At 37.6% G+C, this 18,492-nt stretch overlaps 1 protein-coding gene across 1 annotated transcript in view; it reads left to right on the plus strand.

The window, feature by feature from the left end:
- Positions 1–10,740, plus strand: part of Rbm46 (RNA binding motif protein 46) — a 28,836-nt gene extending 18,096 nt beyond the window's left edge. Inside the window, exons 5-6 of the mRNA XM_041659434.1 lie at positions 6,319–6,378; positions 10,637–10,740. Of these exons, the coding sequence (XP_041515368.1) occupies positions 6,319–6,374 (56 nt within the window). The 3' untranslated portion in view covers positions 6,375–6,378; positions 10,637–10,740. The remainder of the gene's footprint in view (positions 1–6,318; positions 6,379–10,636) is intronic.
- Positions 10,741–18,492: the final 7,752 nt, after the last annotated feature.

An 18,492-nucleotide genomic window follows, 5' to 3' on the forward strand; every position in this document is an offset into this window, starting at 1 on the left:
TGGGATGACAGAGCCATGGCTCAGATGTAAAGAATGTTTATGCAGTCATGAGGACCAGAGCTGGGATCCCAAGGCCCACACTATGAGCCTGAAGTCCCATGGACCTCTTACCAGCTCCAAGAGATGTAGTCCCCTCTTTAGTCCTCTGTATGTGCATAGGCACGTGTGTACACACACACACACACACACACACACACACAACCTTTAAAGGAGCTTTTCTGGATTTTCTTTTTTTGTAATTTTTTTTTGTGGTTTTGCTATAACAGGAAGTTGCTACATTAACTAACATTGGTTGAAGCAGATACCAGGCTCTTTCATAAATGTTCAAAGACTCAGAAAATAGTAAATAGTTTACCGATGACAAATACTCTGTTATTGGAATAGGGAATTTATTCTATTTTCTTAAGTTTTTGTTTAATGTTTTATTGAACAATGAGTTTTGTTTTCAGCTTTCTAAGTTTGGGATTTTGAAATTCTAAATGTTATGTGATAAAAATTGTGTAGTCAACTCTAAAGTGTAGTCTGTGTGTGTATGGGCATGATTATAGTGAGACTATATAATCCATAAATAATTGGATTCCTTAAGTATATTTATTTATCCTGGGATGCATTTAAAAGTCCTGTTAGTAAAATATGTAAAACATAAAATGCATAGTTATTAAACTGAAAGATTAAACAAGGAGAACGTAATTAGGCAAATGAAACTAAAAAAGTACTATAAAGCAATATAAATATGTAATAAAGCTCCTTTAAAAAGCAATAATGATTAACAATTACAGTTAAGTAGATCATGGTTATCTTTTAAAAATCAGGATATGATTATGGGTTGGGGGAGAATTTGAAAGAACATAAAAGGAGCCTTGTTTTTTTGTGGGTCTTTACTATTAGGCAGTGTATTTTATGGTTTTTAAACACGATCTTAATGTATAGCTCAATCTGGCCTTTGAACTCACTATGTAGCCCAGGCTAGCCGTGCCTCAAACTTGTAATCCTGCCTCCACTTCTGAGTGCTAGATTATCATCAAGTACCACAATGCCTGCCTATTTACTATTAGACATTTTTGATCCATAAAGATTTATAAAGTAAAGGAATTTTGTGTGTGGAGAACTGGTTGTTTCTGTGCCCTTCCTTATATAGGTGAATGCTTGTCATTTATTACTCCTTTGCTTTTCAAATAATTGAAAGCGATACATACGTTTAAGGTTGAAAGAGTCTGAGGAAAATCAATTTTGATTGTATTTTGGGTAGAAAGAAGGAAGAATTAGAAAGGAGACAATCTGTGATACGAAATTGTAGGCACTGACACAGGAACATTTACATTATGAGTGGTGGTGAATGGACGGCTGATACTGAGGGAGGTGTGTATTCCACTGAAGTAGTAGTTGATGGTGGTTTAAATGTAAATCCCAGTATTTTTCTCTGTTTACTTGTTTTTATTGATATTGAAAATTTAAACTGAATGAGAAAACTGCAGTTGAGTAGCTAGCAGGCGTGTCACACAGAGAAGAGAGTCTCTGTGTTCTAGTGCTTCCATTCCGCACGCGTACTAGAGAAGAGAGTCTCTGTGTTCTAGTGCTTCCATTCCGCACGCGTACTGAAAACAGCCGTTGGAATTCTAATATTCTTCATATTTGGGCTCTCTTTTACTTTGTGTTATCTGATTTTGATAGCCTGTTAGAATCAGTGGTTTTATATTTTATCACAGTTAATATATTAAGAATATTTTATATCAATAGGTGTCATATTTCCCAATGTTTTGCTTTTAATTTTTACTCATTATTTACTACATGTAAACTAAGTATACAGACTGTGTCATCTTAGTGACATTGTGTGTAGTTTTTTGTGCACTTGGTGATGCTTTTATTTTCCTCTCACATTATCCTCTTTTCTTCCATAATTTGGCCTTTCTTCTAATTTTGTATTTTGTTGAAATCTATACATTTATATATATTTTGTTCTGGTTCTTTAACGTGATTCTGAAGATGATCCATGTGGTGTTTTGTAGTAGTTCTGTTCACTTGCTGTTACAGTTGTGTCTTGTTTCAAATTGTGAAGAACTGTTCTTTATTTTATTTTTATTTATTTATTTTGTTTTGGATTTGTTGTTTCTAGCCCATGCTGTCCTCACATTCCCTGTGTAGCAGAGGGTGGTGGTGATGGTCTTGGTCTTGTGCACGCCAAGCTATCAGTTTACCAGACTAAGCTCATGCACAGCTCTTGTAATAGCTTTTTTAAATGTTGGTGTGCGTGTGTAAGGTATTTATGTGAGTGTGAGAAGGACGTGTCTGTGGTGTCCTGTGACAGCTTTCAGGAGTTGGAGAATGTCTTCTGCATTTTTTAGAGAAGAGTTTTGTTGGAGATTGTCTTCTGCATTGTTTAGAGGAGGGTTTTGGTTATTTTTGTTTTCTGCTAGCTATCTTGGGAGCTGCTTGGTTATGTCTTGTTTCTGTGTCTGTTTTCCCCGTCTAAGTACACTGGTATTATAGAAGCTTAATACAGTGTTACTGTATTCAGCTTTTGAAGGGGGTTTTGGGAATCTGAACTCATCAGGCTTAATTACATAGCTAATGCTTTGCCTACTGCACCAGCCCCTGTTCCATTTCTTTACAGTTATGGAAGACTGCCACTCCCCATGACTGTAGTGTCACACAAGCATAAACCAGCGGCATGTGTGCTCACGTGGACCACACAATGAACTAGTGTCTCATTAGCATAAATGAGTGTTGTGTGTATGTACATGGATCATATGATGGTCTAGGTTAACAATCAGTTTTGTTTTTAAACATTCAAAACAGAAGCATCTATCTAAAAACATTCTGATTTTGTGTGGATATACTGATGGAATTATTTGTTTTGTGTTTTATATATTTGGTATTTGGAAGATTATTTTTGCTATGTTATCAGGTTTTATAGCATGTCTTAGAAAAGTCTAGTATTGTCTCCAGATATCTACTTCTCCTCTGCCTCTATCATTCTACTTACACACCTCGGTAGGCCTTTACACTTCCTTTCAGTATTTTCTGCCCTCTTGTGTGTTCAATCTGAGTATTTCCTTCTTAGCATGCTGGTAAGAAATAATGATTTGGATTTTTTTCAGATTTGGAATTTGACTTACTGACTCCTCGGAGCTGGAATGACAGACCTGTGTCACCATGCTCAATTTAGGACTTCCAGGTTCTTCTAAATAATTTTAGCCTTAAAATTCCTGAGGATATTAGGCAGAGCAACTTTTATTTATTACCATTCATATTTGTTAGTGTATTTGCCTGTGCTCTTCATGCATGTATGTATGAATATTCTCACTATAGGAACACTATATGAACACTCATTTTTACTATGTGGACATGCATGTGTATGTGCATGTGGAGCCAGAGGTTGGCATCGGGTGTTTTCTACTTCATTTACTAAAGCAAGGCCTCTTGCTCTCCATTTAATCTATTTTCTCTGTTAACTTACCCTGAGAATCCTGTCTTCACTTTCTGAGTTTTGAGATTATATCCTTCCAGGCTTTGATGTGGGTGCTGGGGACCTCGAGCTGAGTCCTTTTATTCTTGTGCAGCAGGCAGTTTATTGAGCTATCTCCTCAGGTCCTGGGTGTGCACTAATCATACACGATAAGTAGGTTTCATTGGTATCATACATGTCTGTTATATTTTTGATTATATCCACCCCCAATAATCTCTGTCACTCTTCCGTCATTCCACTGGTCCCATTTCTCATTCCAAGTAATATCACTACTTTTGTGGGGGTTTTGCTTTTAAATATAGAGTTTTCTTAAGAGGAAATGCAATATTTATCTTTCTGAGTTTATATTATATAACACGAAGATCTTCAGTCCAGCCCATTATCTTGTAGATGCCATGATTTCATTTAAAAATATTTTAAAGCATCAATTCATATTTGTTTATGCATGTGTACATGTGTATGTGTGTGGGAACACAGGTGCATGACATCCAGAAGAAGGGCAGAAATCAGTTCTGTCCGTCCACTGTGTAGATCCCAGGAACTGGACTCAGGTTGTTAGGCTCAGCAGTAAGTACTTTTGCTCACTGAGCCATCTCAGTAGCCTCATAATTTTATTCCTATGATTGAATAGAACTCCTTTGTGTATATATGATACATTTCCTTTATCTGGTCATTTGTTGCTGGGCTGATTTCATTATGTTGGCTAATGTGTCTGTTATTGCAGTAAACATGGATGTACAGTTATGTTTGGGGTGTGTAGAGATAGAATACCTTGTGTATATCCCAGAAGTTTGGTACAGACGGATCATGTCATCATTCTTAGATTTTTTTTTGAGGAAGCTCCATACTGTTTGGCGTAGTACCTGTCTGTACTAATTCACACCATACTAGCAGTAGATATAGATACTTATTCTTTGTAAGTATTTGCTTTTCATTGATGGCTGAGATACTGAACACTTTTTCTTAAGTTTATTGGCCATTTATATTTCCTTTGAGAACTCGTCAATTCATTTGCCTATTTGTTCGTTGGATAATTTGTTCTTTTGATAACAAATTCGATGAGTTCTGTATTTTGGATAATAATTCCCTGTCAGCTGAGTAGCTGACAGGTTTTCTAGCATTCTGGAATGCTCTCTCTTCATTCTCTACTGCCTTTGCTGTGCAGAGACATGGTCTGCTGCAGTCTCATTGTCAGTCCTTGCCATTGTGTCCCAAGCTATTCAAAGAATCACTTACTATCCCATATCTTGACATGTTTCCCCTATAGAGGATTCAGCTACATTACATGTTTGACCCATTTTAAGTTGGTTGTTGTGTAGCATGGAGGATAGAGGCTTAGTTTATCCTGTAACAGATTCCCAACTTCTATCACTGCCTTTCCTCTGATGTACACTAGTAAGCACCTCTGTCAAGAATGAATTATTTCAGGGTCCTCTGTTTTCTCACTGGTTTCCATGTGTGTTTATGTGTTACCATCAAGACATAATTATCTTAATATCCAGTTTGAAGCTTTATTATTTAAATGTGTAGGGATCTGCTTTTTTGACTGCTATTTCTGTTTGCTCTAGATGATCTAGTTTATATTCTAGTATAACCCGATTTTTAATTGAATACCAGATATTGCATATGAAAAATTATAGAGAATTTAAGGTCTAACATGATGTTACCTTTACTCATAGAGAAGTTATTTCCTCATCACAGAGGTGCAAAATAATTGAAAAGTCTATATTGTCTTACTACCAATGAGAATTGAGAAGCTTTCTAATTTAGGTCACTTTGCTAATCTACTAGAGATCAGTTCACACTGCTGGTCTAGTTGAGTTCAGTTCACTCTGCTGGTCTACTTGAGGTCAGTTTTACCAGGGTTGATCTTGCCTTAACAGTAGCTCCTCCTCAGCTCTGTTTGTTACCCCTGAACTTCAGTGATTTTTTTTCCATGTATAATTTCCCCTTTGTGTCATCTTCCTCTTGAGGATTGACCAATCCTTACAGGGACAGAGACAATTCTCAAAGAAAGTTATACCTCTTTGGATTTTCAATGTGTCTTACAATCATTACCCTATGCTTCGTTATTCTCTTAGCTGTTGTCAATGATTTTAGATAGGTGTTTGTGTTTAAAACAGAATCGATTGTTACTTAGTTCATTATGTGTTAACAAGTTATCGAGACATTTTTTATACTGAATTATCTTTAAAACATTATTTAAAACTCTGCAGTGCCTTTGGAGATCATCAGACATGTTTTACTTGTATGTAGTTTCTTAGCATGGAGTTGGATCTATCTTCTTGATGGAAAGGGTTCAAGACATATGAAATGATCGCAGCTAACATAGATGAAGGTGTTGCCATGGAACTATGTTTGGAAAGGTGACTGTCAGGCAAGTTTCTGGAGTTCAGTATTATTTTGTCCATCTATCTCTTCTAAAGGCAGGAAGGAAACGATAGCTCATGTGTAAGTAGCTATACCTACAACATTTACTTTTCCTGATTTTACTTACATTTCTTTGCTTTTCTGAAGTTATGTAATCTCACTTAACTTTTTAAAATCTTTTCTCTTAATAGGAGAGTATTTCCTGAATCCACTGATGAGTAAGGCCTTAATTGACTTAGACAGGCTTTTTCAGATGATGCACTCAGGACTTTTATGTAGATATCAGAAATAGTTCTTGTTCATCTTTTCAGAGTCAAGAAATGATACCTGTTGGTTGGCATTTGTCTCTTTTTCTCCATTTTTTTTTCTTACTTACTAACCAAAAAGTTTTCAACTAAAGTTATCAAGGATTCCATGCACTTCCAAGATAGGGATAACATTAACCCAAGGACTCAATTCTTTTCTGTCTTCACTGCTTACAGACAGGGAACACAGTCTCTTCAGCCTGGACCTGTGTAGAAGAATTTGGAGAAAATAAGCAGGTAAGAAAACATCTCTTAGGAATATTGTGGTATATTTTATTCCCAGAAAAACAATTTTCAGCTAATCCTCTCTCGACCATGAGGAAATGCCTAGAATTGTCTGATAAAACCCTGTGTGGTATTTTGTTTATAATAGTTTTACTAGCTAAAGACTCATTAAGGAAAAATTAAAAGTTAAATGAGTTTCCATATTTTATATATTTTCCAATCTTTGAACCTGACAATGTTCTGATATCTAAATTGAACCACCAGGATTGTAAATAGTAGTTTAAATCAGGTATAGTTAAGAGTAAATGCTGCATTTCAATTATGTAGTGTTTCTCAAACTAAGCTGAGAATGAGACATTTTCTACATTATTACAATAATATTTTGACTCTAAATTATTTTTATAAAAGTTGAGTTTGTTGTTTCCTCACCAGAGCACAATAAAGAGACTGTTTGTGGGGCAGTTTGAAGGCAGTTTATGATTTGCCAGGAACCCTTTTATACATGTGAAGGGATCAGCCCGTGTAATAATTTTGTGTCCTGAGGAGGTTACTTCATCAGTGTGTGCCTTAATTCAGCACAATCAAAGGGAGCAGTGAGAGAGCTTCAGTTGTTCCTGATCTTGTTTGGTCTTTTTTGGCGTGTACTAAGTGCTAGCCTTAGTAATATCTATGAGAAATATGTTTATTATTCTTGACACTTAAATCTTAAACTTTAAATTTATCCTTACAGATTTTAGCAAAACTAGCTGCAGGTCTTAACTCTTACATAAATTTCAAGCACACAGTGCTATTTTAGAGCCACCTTCTTTTAACCTCATGAGTTTAAAGCTTGACTTAGAAAGAGTGATTGTGAGGACTGGCAAAACTGAAACCCGTGAAGACTTGTGTCTTTAAATCTAAGCCTTTCTCTTGAGTCTGGCCTGGATATATCTAGTGAGCTACAGTGTGGGACCTGTTCTGAACCCTAGACTTACAGTTCCCGTCATGGTTCTTTCCCTGAAGGCTGTGTCCAGACAGTTTAGAAATTAGAATTAGAAGGAGTTTGTCTCTGAATGGTCTGCTAAGGAGCCAGGATGGTACTGAACTAAGTCCTCTGCACCTGTGTGACAGTTGTGTAGCTTGTCTTTTGTGGGGCCCCTAGCCGTCGGACCTATCCCTAGGGCATAAGCTGGCTTATTGGAACCTATTCCCTGTGGTGGGATGTCTTGTTCAGCCTTGGTGCAGCGCGGAGAAGCTTGGTCGTGATTCAACTTGATTTGCTGATTCCCATCAGCAAAGCAAATAAGAGGCCTTCCTTACTCCATCTGAATGGAGACAGAGAAGGAGCAGATGGGGGTGTAAAGGGAGGTCAGGGAATGGGAGTAGAGAAAGGAGGGGAAACTGGTTGGTATGTAAAATAAAAAAATGGTGAATAATGAAAAAAAGAGTCTGTCATGATCTCACTACATAGGAGAAACTAGCAGTAGAAGGAATCTGTCATTATGATCTCTTAGTACATAGGGAGCAGTTGGCATCTCACAGTGTGGTTTGTTTGGGCTTCTTGCTTCTTCAAAAGGAAAGCAGCTGGAGTAACTTCAGCGTCGTGGGCACTGTCTTTACATCTGCTCCTCCTTTACCATTTGCCTATGTGCTGAATTTTCGTCTCTAGAGGGGTTTATTGTTGTTCATGTTTTCTTGTTATTTCCAAGTACTGGGGAAGTAAAGGCAAAGGGATTAGAATCAAGCTCATCCCTGGTACAAGTTTAAGGATAACCTGGGATACGTAAGTCACGGGGTCGGGGCAGGAATGGGAGAGAGAGCTCTGTTAGAACATTTTCATGGTCGATCTCCCACAAATACAATTGAAATTAGAAAATTTTAGCACATAAGAAAATGTGCAGAGAGCTGCATGCACTGAGAAGAGAAGCTGTGAAAACGAAGAGGTACAGGCCACACCCAGGCTGCTTCGACTTGACCCTTGTGCTCCTGCCCTGTCGGAATGGAGGCCTTTGGAGGCCTTTGGAGATGGTTGCTTTCAAATATTCTGCCTAAGGTTTCTTTAAAACTTGGAAACAATACCTTCCTATGAATCAGGAGATCTGAAAATTTTAGCTTGTTCTGTACCCATATACCTATGGACCTATGGATCTGCCTTAACCTAAATCAGCTGTCTTTGTCATTCATATGAATTGGGATCATTTGAATTAACAACTCGTAAAGTTTCAGTCCATTCTCTATTTCCAATTTCGAATTAGATAGTAAAAAGTTTATTAGTAATAATAGTCAAAAGACCAAACCAATATTGATGAGCAAGAGGCTTAACATATCTGAACAAAGATATTTACATAGATAATGTACACATTATTAGTTATAAAGGAATATAAATTAAAACCACAGTGGAATACATATGTACTGGTGAAGATATAGTTAAGAATACTAGACCAGGTTTTGTGGTGCCTACCTGTTTTCACATTGTCTAGGAGGAAAAAGTAGGAGAATCAGTGCAAATTTGAGACCAAACTTTTCTCAAAGGTGAATTCCAGGCCAGCCAGAGTAAGATGTAGTATGCAACAACCTCCACCCCACCCCCGTGTGTGCACGTGTGCGCATGTGCTGTTGTGGAAGACGTGATGTGACCAACTGGCAGTTTCATATTTTACTGTTTGAATACTCCAGAGCATAATAACTCTACCCCATGCCCTAGCAGCCCTATTCCTAGGTATTTACCTCAAAGAAAAAAAAAATAATGAAACGATTTATGTAAGAATGAGCATAGAGCATATCTGTAAGAGATTGGTATTAGGAGAGTTACATGTTCATCAACAGATGACTGCATAAAATCATAATGTATTCATACAGCTGAGAAATACTTAACAATAAAATGGAAGAAATTGCTGAAATAGAGAACTTGAATCTTAGAAATTGTATTAAGTAAAGAAGCTAAATAACAAATATTTTAAAAATAACAAAATCCAAAACCAGATGAATGAGTCCATGGTAGCAGAGTTAGAAAGTGACTGCAGACTGGGGAGAGACAGGTGACCTGATGACCTAAGCCTGTGTGACCATCAAATCCCATACACTGTCTGCACACTGTGCTTCAATTTTCACTGTCAAGACAGCTGTAAAACTTCAGCTCTGAAATTGGCTCCCTCTCATTCATTAATAAGGGGAAGGGAGTGTAGAGTTCAGTTTGGGACTGAAGATTGAAGATGTACTTGAAGAGGAACAACTGGGATGGGTTGGGGACAAGTATGTACATGCTTGGAATTTTAACTCATTTTTTCTTTTTTCATTTTTTGTTTTCTATAATATGTAAATTGTGTCAAAGGAATATGCTCCTACTCCTACGTTTATTTAACTATATATTTCACTTTACATTTAATTTATTATCTTAACATGTGTTCTATTTTCTAGCAGCCGGTTGTTTTCCTGAATGTACTTAGATTCATAATGGTTTTAGGAGTAGTACTTACTTGTGAAGTGCTTGTGAAATGTTAATAAACATCTCGCAAGTCTTTCACTTGCCCAATTCTTGCAGTAGTTTGGAGGTTTTTCTCATATCTTATATGAATAATGTTATGCGTCATCTTCTAATTTTGGATTTAATGTAGTTTTCTTTAAAAACAAGAATATAGTAGGTGATCCATGTTTGCTTAAAGATTTGTGGTCGAGGACTACCAGAAATGCTAAATGTTATGCTCATAGGTCTCTTTGTAGCTTGTTTTTACATCTTCTGGAGATACTTTCTGAGTCCACATTTTTTAGTAAGCTCCATTGATCTCTTGAATTGGTGCAAACTCAAAGAAAGCATGACAGTTCCTTGAAAACTACATTTTCTGTCTGTTGAAGTCACTTTTAAATCATGTTGTTGATGACTACATTAGTAAAGTTTAAAAAAACTTGGCACATTAAAGGTGTGTGCCTACCAGTCTTCAACAGGGAAAATCAGAACTTTTAAAGGGCAGTTTATTCATCAATACATAGAATATCTTGCATTTTAGTTTATGTTCAATACCTCAACCCTTGGATAAAGTAGATTCTTTAAAAGAATAGATCTGATGTTAGAAAAGTAAATGGTTTCAGAGTAATTTCTCAATTCAGAATATCCAAAATATTTTGAACATTTTTTGGACATAACAAAACATGTTTATGATTTCTTAAAACAAGCTACTCTGTTGATTTTGTAGTACCATTCATTAAAAATTTGTTTACAAAAATTAAAGTTTTACAATGCTAGCAATTAAACCTATTTACAACTGATTTTCATTTTTTATTTTTTCTTAAATAGGTCCTTTCTGATGTTGCTTGAGCTTACTCTCCTGCAGTTGGTCTCATTCCTGTTGGTTACATGTTAAGTCCCATGACAACATAAAGTTGATGCACACGTGTTGTAGGGCTCATAGTGAATGATACTGGGGGAGACTGACCTGTACATTACACGACCTATTCCACTTCCATTGCAGCAGCACAGCTTCTACCAATGATGATTTTACAATTGCAGTCCCACTTTGACTACACTGCAGTAAAGAGCATAGTTGAGTTTTTGGAAAGTACAGGATCTACAAATTTGGTCAATAAAACACACACATACAGAAATACTATAATTAAGGAAGCAGGAAATTATTGTTACATAAGATGAACGTTTGTTTGAAATAGTAATTTCAAATATAATTGTTTTAATAATTTGGTTAATTTTAGATATTTTCTATACTATTAGGTTGATAATGTTTTTTGAAGTTCATTTGGTAAAGATGATTCATTTTACTGTTTTGTGGTACCAGTGAGACTCTAATGTTAAATTGATGTGTTTGGTTATATGAATGTTTGTGCCAGCATTTAAATAATGAAATTTTGGATAGTTAGTTTGTACCAGAAGTCCAGGGGCAAATGTTTATGCTGGTTTGATGCTTGATATAGTTTCAAAAGAAAGAAAGAGAGAAAGAAAGAAAGAAACTGAATTTGCTGTTCTTTTCTCTCATTCATGATATGTAAATATATATAATATATATATATATATATATATCAGAACCAAATTTAAAGAAACTTCTTTGTTGATTAAAATCAGAGGTTCTCTTTTTCTATGTTAAAAAGAAAAAGATAGCCAAGGATGTCCTGTTGTAAGATCTCCCCTGCAGTGTTGTCAGATAATAAGAGTCCTGACTTGATGTAACTGCTATGTTTGCACTGCAGTGATAGTAATCCACCACCATTACGGTATCACCAGGTATTTAAATGTTAGAACATTATGTTAAAACATGATTGTCTGAATGTTTGTCTCTTGAATTAAATTTGTGTCCATAAAAGATGTGCAGCATAATTGTTCATATATATTTATTTACAGACTACAATTTCCGCCGCAGCTCAATAAATAGTCTTTCCCCTGTTAGCGCTACCCTCTCTTCTGGGACGCCCAGCGTGCTTCCTTACACTTCACGGCCTTATTCTTATCCAAGTTATCCCTTGTCACCAACAATATCACTTGCTAATGGCAGCCATGTTGGACAACGACTATATATCTCCAATCAGGCCTCATTCTTCTGAAGAAAGTCTGGATACAGTAGTATAAATTTTCTTTGTATAAGGCATGAAAATTAAAGTACTGTTGTATTTTAGAATTGGGTTTGCACATTTGACTTTAAAAACAATATATTTTAACATATTAAACATCAACTATAATTCAGAATTACAAGAGTGGTAGTTAGCAGAAACACATTTAAAAGTTAGTGGTAGCAAACTACCACTGTTCTTTGTGAACTTTGGGACTTTTCTAATTCCTAGTTTGAAAAGATTCCAGTAGTTTATGTTCTTTTTGTATAACAACTTTGTAAAGCATCATTTCATAACTATTAAAGTACTTAAAGACAGTGTTTACACTAGACTAGATTACCAAGGATCACTATCTGTAGTGGAGTTTGGAATAGTTATGTAGCCAGAAGCATCTAACTATTATGTAGAAAGAAATAATGAGACAAAAAAGATTAAGATGCAAATTTTTGACAGTCATAATGAAAAATCAGTCAACCATTGTGGTCCTTGAAGTAACTAAATATTTTTGTTAATATTTGTTACACAAATAAATTATAATTTTGCTGTTAATAAATTTAAGGTTTTTATAGTTATATTTCATCTATGTTTTGATATTCATTGTTTTGGCAAGAAGTGTTAATGTTTTTAAATGTTGAAATCATGTGTTAATTTTTATACTTCAGATTCTTCAATATTAAATATATGTTGCTACTAATGTGTGTTTTGTTTTTTATTAAAATTTACACACTCAAATGTCTCTCATCTTTGAGAAGAGTTTAACTTGCCAGGTCAACAGTTGCAGGTTCAATGTCTTCATGAGATTAAAGGGTCAGATTTTATAAAGAGATTTGTACAATAAAAGTAGAATCATTTTCAAGTGCCAATAGAAATGTTTTGTTGGTAGAATTACAGAAGTTTCCCTTATTTACTAAAGAATAATTAACGAATTCAGATAATTTTGATTTCATCATTTATTAGCATGCATGGTTAATTATGATGGTTTTCATAGTTGATACCAGATATTCTAGATATCATTAATATCTAAATATTGAATACTAAAAATAACAAGTGGTAGAGCCAGAGCCAGGATTTACGTACACAGAATTAGAAATAGTTGCAAATAACTTCCCTTACAGCTTAATTTGACTTTTGTAGCAGGAAGTTATAAGAAGAGTAAATGAGTCTCAGTTTTGCAGTTCTAGAGCAGGGTTATCTCCCATAAAGCGGGTCTGCTGCCTTTGCAGTCCGGTGCTTTAGATGTTCTGGTTTTAAGAGAGTAGAGACACTGAATGAGGACTGCATACATTTCACAACCCCGCTGTCACATACATGACAGGCGCTTGGGTAAAATCATTCAGAAAACAGGCATTGAATGCTGACTGCTTTGTGAATACCCATGGGACACAGGTGACTCAGATTCTAAGCTAGAAAAACAGACACATTTAGTTTTTTATAAAAAAACACTTGTAATAGCCCAAATTATAAGTTATCACAAATTTTGTCATGGACTTTTCACTTTGGGGAACCAAAAACCACCTCAATTTAGAGAGCTTTAATCCCATAAGATTTGAAAATCCATGGTCATGTAATGGTAAATGCATAAATTTTGGTGTCACGTTGGACTTCTGCCAAAAACCTGTTCTTTAAACTTGAACAGGTTTTAATCTCTTTGAGTCTAGTTGAAGGTCCCTGTTGAGGGTGCTATGGTCCTTATAATATTGAAGCTAGAACACTGGTAAGTGTAAGAAGCCACATAGCTGATATTTTGGGGGGTATCTTTGCGCTGATGTGGTGTTTGGTTTTTTGCACAACTTTCCTTACTTCCTCCTCCAATCACAAGAGTGCAGCTGGCTGGGTGGTGGGTGGAGCTAAGCTGCTCATCTCCACAGTTGGAGTTAAGGAGTGGCGAGGGAGGGGATGAGGATGATAATGACTCGGTACCCAGTGTAGGAAAGTACTGTGGAGAACACAGCTGACAGTTGTATCGGTTTAGTAAAATACTGATTGGCCGTAGTCCGTAGCAGCCAGTAGCAGGAAGTATAGGCGAGGCGACTAGAACAGGAGAATTCTGGGAAGAGGAAAGGTTCAATCTACAGTCATAACCCAGACAGAAGAAGCAAGATGAGAATGCCTCACTGATAAAAGGTACCAAGCCACATGGCTAACACAGACAAAAATTATGGGTTACTTTAAGATATAAGAGTTAGTTAATAAGTCTGAGCTAATGGGTCAACCAGTTTACAATTAATGTAAGCCTCTGTTTGTTTCTTTGGAACTGAACAGCTGCGGGACTGGGCAGGACGGTAAATTGCTGCAGGCAGATCTGATGATGGCTTAGGAGTTTCTGGGAATTTCAGAGGTCCCAACTTTGTCTCACCCAGTTAAGCCCCTGCTCCTTTAAAATGATCCATTCTGCCCATTCCTGTTCAAGAAAGGAAAGGAATCCAGCCTATCCCACACCCTCTTACAATCTTTATATAAATCCATACAGGGCCAGAAGGTGCTGCTTTTCTGGACACCTCCTGCCCTGTCGCTCTGGCTATGTGTGCTCTTTGCTTATGTGCTATCTTTGCTGCAACAGACCTCTTATGTAGTGGCATGCACACTTCTTGTTCTGCAGTTCCTTTCTTGAAGGAGAAATAGTGTCTTAGTGATGGATTCTATTGTTGTATAAACCACCATGACTGAAAACAACGGACAGGAAGAGCTTACACTTCTACATGACACTCCATCACCAAAGTAAAGGCTGGAAAGCAGGGATTGAAGAAAAGGCCATGGGCGAAATGCTGCTTACTAGCTTGGTCAGATTATTCGGCATGCTTTTTTTATACAAGTCAGGACAGCCTGACCAGGGCTGATGCCAACAATCCTCTGTTTCTGCCTATGCCATGGGCTGGGCCCACCATATCCATCATTAATCAAGAAAATACCCTGTAGGCTTCCCCACAGGCCAATCTGGGGGGGGGCACTTTCTTACCCAAGGCTCCTTCTTCCCAAATGAAGTTGTTAAATATCAAGTTGTTAAAAAAAAAAAAGAACAAAAACTTGTCAGGACCAGACCAACGGGCAGAGAGCTAACAGTCAACACATCCATGATTTAAAAAGAATGGAATCTTCACAGATATGACATCTGAGTGGATGCCCCCATCTCCAAAGCTTTTCCTCTTGCTAATAGCTTACACTCTCCCATATTAGAGTCCTGCAGAGTCAGTTCCTGGGCAACAAGACAGCATAACCCTCCTACCACCCGGCTGTCATATATTCCCCTCCGAGTCTTAGGTTCTAGACTTTATGCTTGAGTTTCAGCACAACCACATGGGCCTGATAACCGCAAAATTTAATTTGTTCTTGTAAAGAGCCAGAGAGGATGGTGTGTTGAAGTAATAGGGGTGGCGGGGCTGCGTCCCCAACACCCCAGCTGCCTACCCAGCTAGCTTATGCCCGAAATAACAACACACAAACTGTATTCATTTAAACACCGCTTGGCCCATTCTCTTCTAGGCTAATTCTCACATATTAATTTAGCCCATTTCTAATCATCTGTGTTGCGCCCCTGGGTGCGCTTACCGGGGAGATTCTAGCCTATGTCCATCCTGGGTCGGAGCTTCAACCTGGGCGCAGGGCATGGCGTCTCTCTCAGGCGTCTGCTCCCGAGCGGAGAGCTGTGGAGTCTCTCAGCTCACTTCCTCTTCCTCCCAGCATTTTGTTCTATTTACTCCTCCCACCTATCCTCTAACCAATAAAATGGGCCAGGGCAGTGCCTTTATTAGCCAATGACCTTCCTCCATCATTTCCCCTTTTTCAGTTTAAACAAAAAAAAAAAAAGGCTTTAACATAGCAAAATTACATATAACAAAACAGTTATCAAGTAAAAGTTACAATAATCTTTATCATAACTAAGGAAAACTATAACTATAACTAACTATTCTTAACTCCATCAAAGACTCCAGAAAGATATAATATTACCTAAGTAAGCAAGAAAAAAGCAACTTTTAAAACTCTAGAAATGACAGAGACATCTCGCTGCCTGGACAGTCACCCAAAGTTCCTTTGTACCGTTGGGGCATCCATCTTCAGCCTTCAGGCCCATGGTATCCAGCATAAAGCAGGAAAATTCAAAGTCAGTTCAGTCACTATCTGTTGTGTCCTGCAGAATGTCTCGCAGACTCTTTCATGAATCAGGAACCCCGAAAGATCATCTCACCTTAGGCAAGTTCAGTAGTCCTCTCTCTGCGGGTTCTCTGTGTCCAGTATATGCAATAGTCCAGGCAAGAGCAGTTTCTTGCCCAAATGGCTATCAAACTCCATAAGGTGCCTCTTCGATGCCCATCTTCCTCTTGAAGTAGATTGGTGCTGCCAGGAGCAGAGTGTCTCATTGTCATGAAAAGTCCTAAGTTATTAAAACATTAAATGTCCTATTCTGTAATCTTTGAAAGACATGAAGAATGTCTATCTAAAATATATCTCTATATATCTAGAAAATCTAACTAATATGACTACAAGCTTTACTATTATCGATGATTATCCATTAACAACCTATATTTCTTAATTATACAGAACATATTTAAATGAACTACACAATCACAATACCTTAATCAAAATCAGAAACACATACATATAACAAAATTGACCTTAAATCTCTATCAATAAAGCAAAATCTATACTAATGCAAATTATTCATATCTATATCATATCCCCCTTTAAATGTAAAAGAACATTTATAAACATTTTTTGGGAATATGGGCGCAGTTATTTCTCTCCAAACTGCTTCCTGCTGAATGGGGACGTCGTTAATTAGGTCTTTCATGGTACAACCTGTGTGCTAGTTTCATCTCAGTTGGCAGTTGAGCGAAGCAATTTTTTGAAGGCGTTCACACCAACCCTTCAGGAGGGCGTGGTCCATCATACCAAATCGGAATAGAAGAAATGAACAGCGTCTCATCCTCTGTGAAAACAAAATAAGAAACTCCTTTCCAAAGTATCATATCCTTAGATCCAAATTCATAATATCTATGTTGGATTAGTTCAGCAGTATTTATAAATAAATATCTTTTAGCATCTGTTTCTCCTTCCTCAGCATTTAAACAATTCAAAGAGAGCATAATAGCATACAGTATCAAAAGTCTATGTGTATTTTCCATCTTTGTAAGCTTTGTTTTAACCTCTATTTTGTTTATTTTTACTTTCAACTCTTTGCTTTTTGAGACAGGTTCTCTGTATCTTTGACCTGAAGTAACTCTGTAGACCAGGCTGTCTTTGAACTCTCAGAGATCCGCCTGTCTCTGCCTCCCAGGCATTCGGGATTAAAGGTGTACACTACTACACCTTGAACTCACAGAGATCTGTTTGTCTCTGCCTTCTAGGCACTGGGATTAAAGGCATGTGCTACCGCACCTTGAAGTCACAGAGGTCTATCTCCCTCTGCCTACTAAGTGTTGGGATGAAAGGTGTGTACCACACACAACAACTCTCTTCCTTTTTTTTTGTTACTTTAAGAACTTCAACTTTTAGTCTGCATATATTTTTAACACACTGTAAACCATTTAAAAATTTTCTTTGTCTTTGAATCTCTCTTTACTGTATATCTCTCTTTTTCTGACCACACGAGCCTTTAAATTACTGAGCAATATGGGTAGGATTAAAGGCATGGCTTTGCCAGCTAGATCCAGTCCATTCCTTAGCTTTCCAGCCTCATGGCTGAGGTACTGGCTGTAGCCAGCAAGCGAGCTTCAGCAGCCTGTGCTTGCAAACCGCACAAACCGCCTGCGTAAAAGAGTCAGAGTTTGTCCTGGCAGGACAGCCCAGAAAGCCAGCATTTTTAAATGGCGCAGCTTTTTTCCTGCTATGGCTGAAAACCGAAAAGCATGTGTTCAGCTTTGCATCAACACCGTTTAAGTGTTTCGTGGCAGGACCTCTTAATGAGCTGCAGGCTTTGCAGCTAAAGCTGAGTCAGGAAGCCTCTCTTAGATGAGGCGCTTGCTTGCCTCTAGCAAGCAGAGTAGAACCGAGAAATTGCTGCTACCAAGAAACCAGGCACAATGCTTTCATTTTGTTCTAGAATTACTTCCCAAGCTGTCTCAGGCTTTATGTGGAAGCAGTTGTCCACGTGGGCGCCATATGAAGTAATAGGGGTGGCGGGGCTGCGTCCCCAACACCCCAGCTGCCTGCCCAGCTAGCTTATGCCCGAAATAACAACACACAAACTGTATTCATTTAAACACCGCTTGGCCCATTCTCTTCTAGGCTAATTCTCACATATTAATTTAGCCCATTTCTAATCATCTGTGTTGCGCCCCTGGGTGCGCTTACCGGGGAGATTCTAGCCTATGTCCATCCTGAGTCGGAGCTTCAACCTGGGCGCAGGGCATGGCGTTTCTCTCAGGCGTCTGCTCCCGAGCGGAGAGCTGTGGAGTCTCTCAGCTCACTTCCTCTTCCTCCCAGCATTTTGTTCTATTTACTCCTCCCACCTATCCTCTAACCAATAAAATGGGCCAGGGCAGTGCCTTTATTAGCCAATGACCTTCCTCCATCAGTGTGTGTGACTGGGTTCTAAAGGGTGTTGATGAAGGAGGCTAGTCTAGCAGGCTGATGCATGAGCTTTCTTTGGTGATACCATGG

The sequence above is a fragment of the Microtus oregoni genome, unplaced genomic scaffold (genome assembly GCF_018167655.1).
Source record: "Microtus oregoni isolate MIOR12 unplaced genomic scaffold, Mior012 000010F_ref0000083, whole genome shotgun sequence".
NCBI lineage: Eukaryota > Metazoa > Chordata > Mammalia > Rodentia > Cricetidae > Microtus > Microtus oregoni.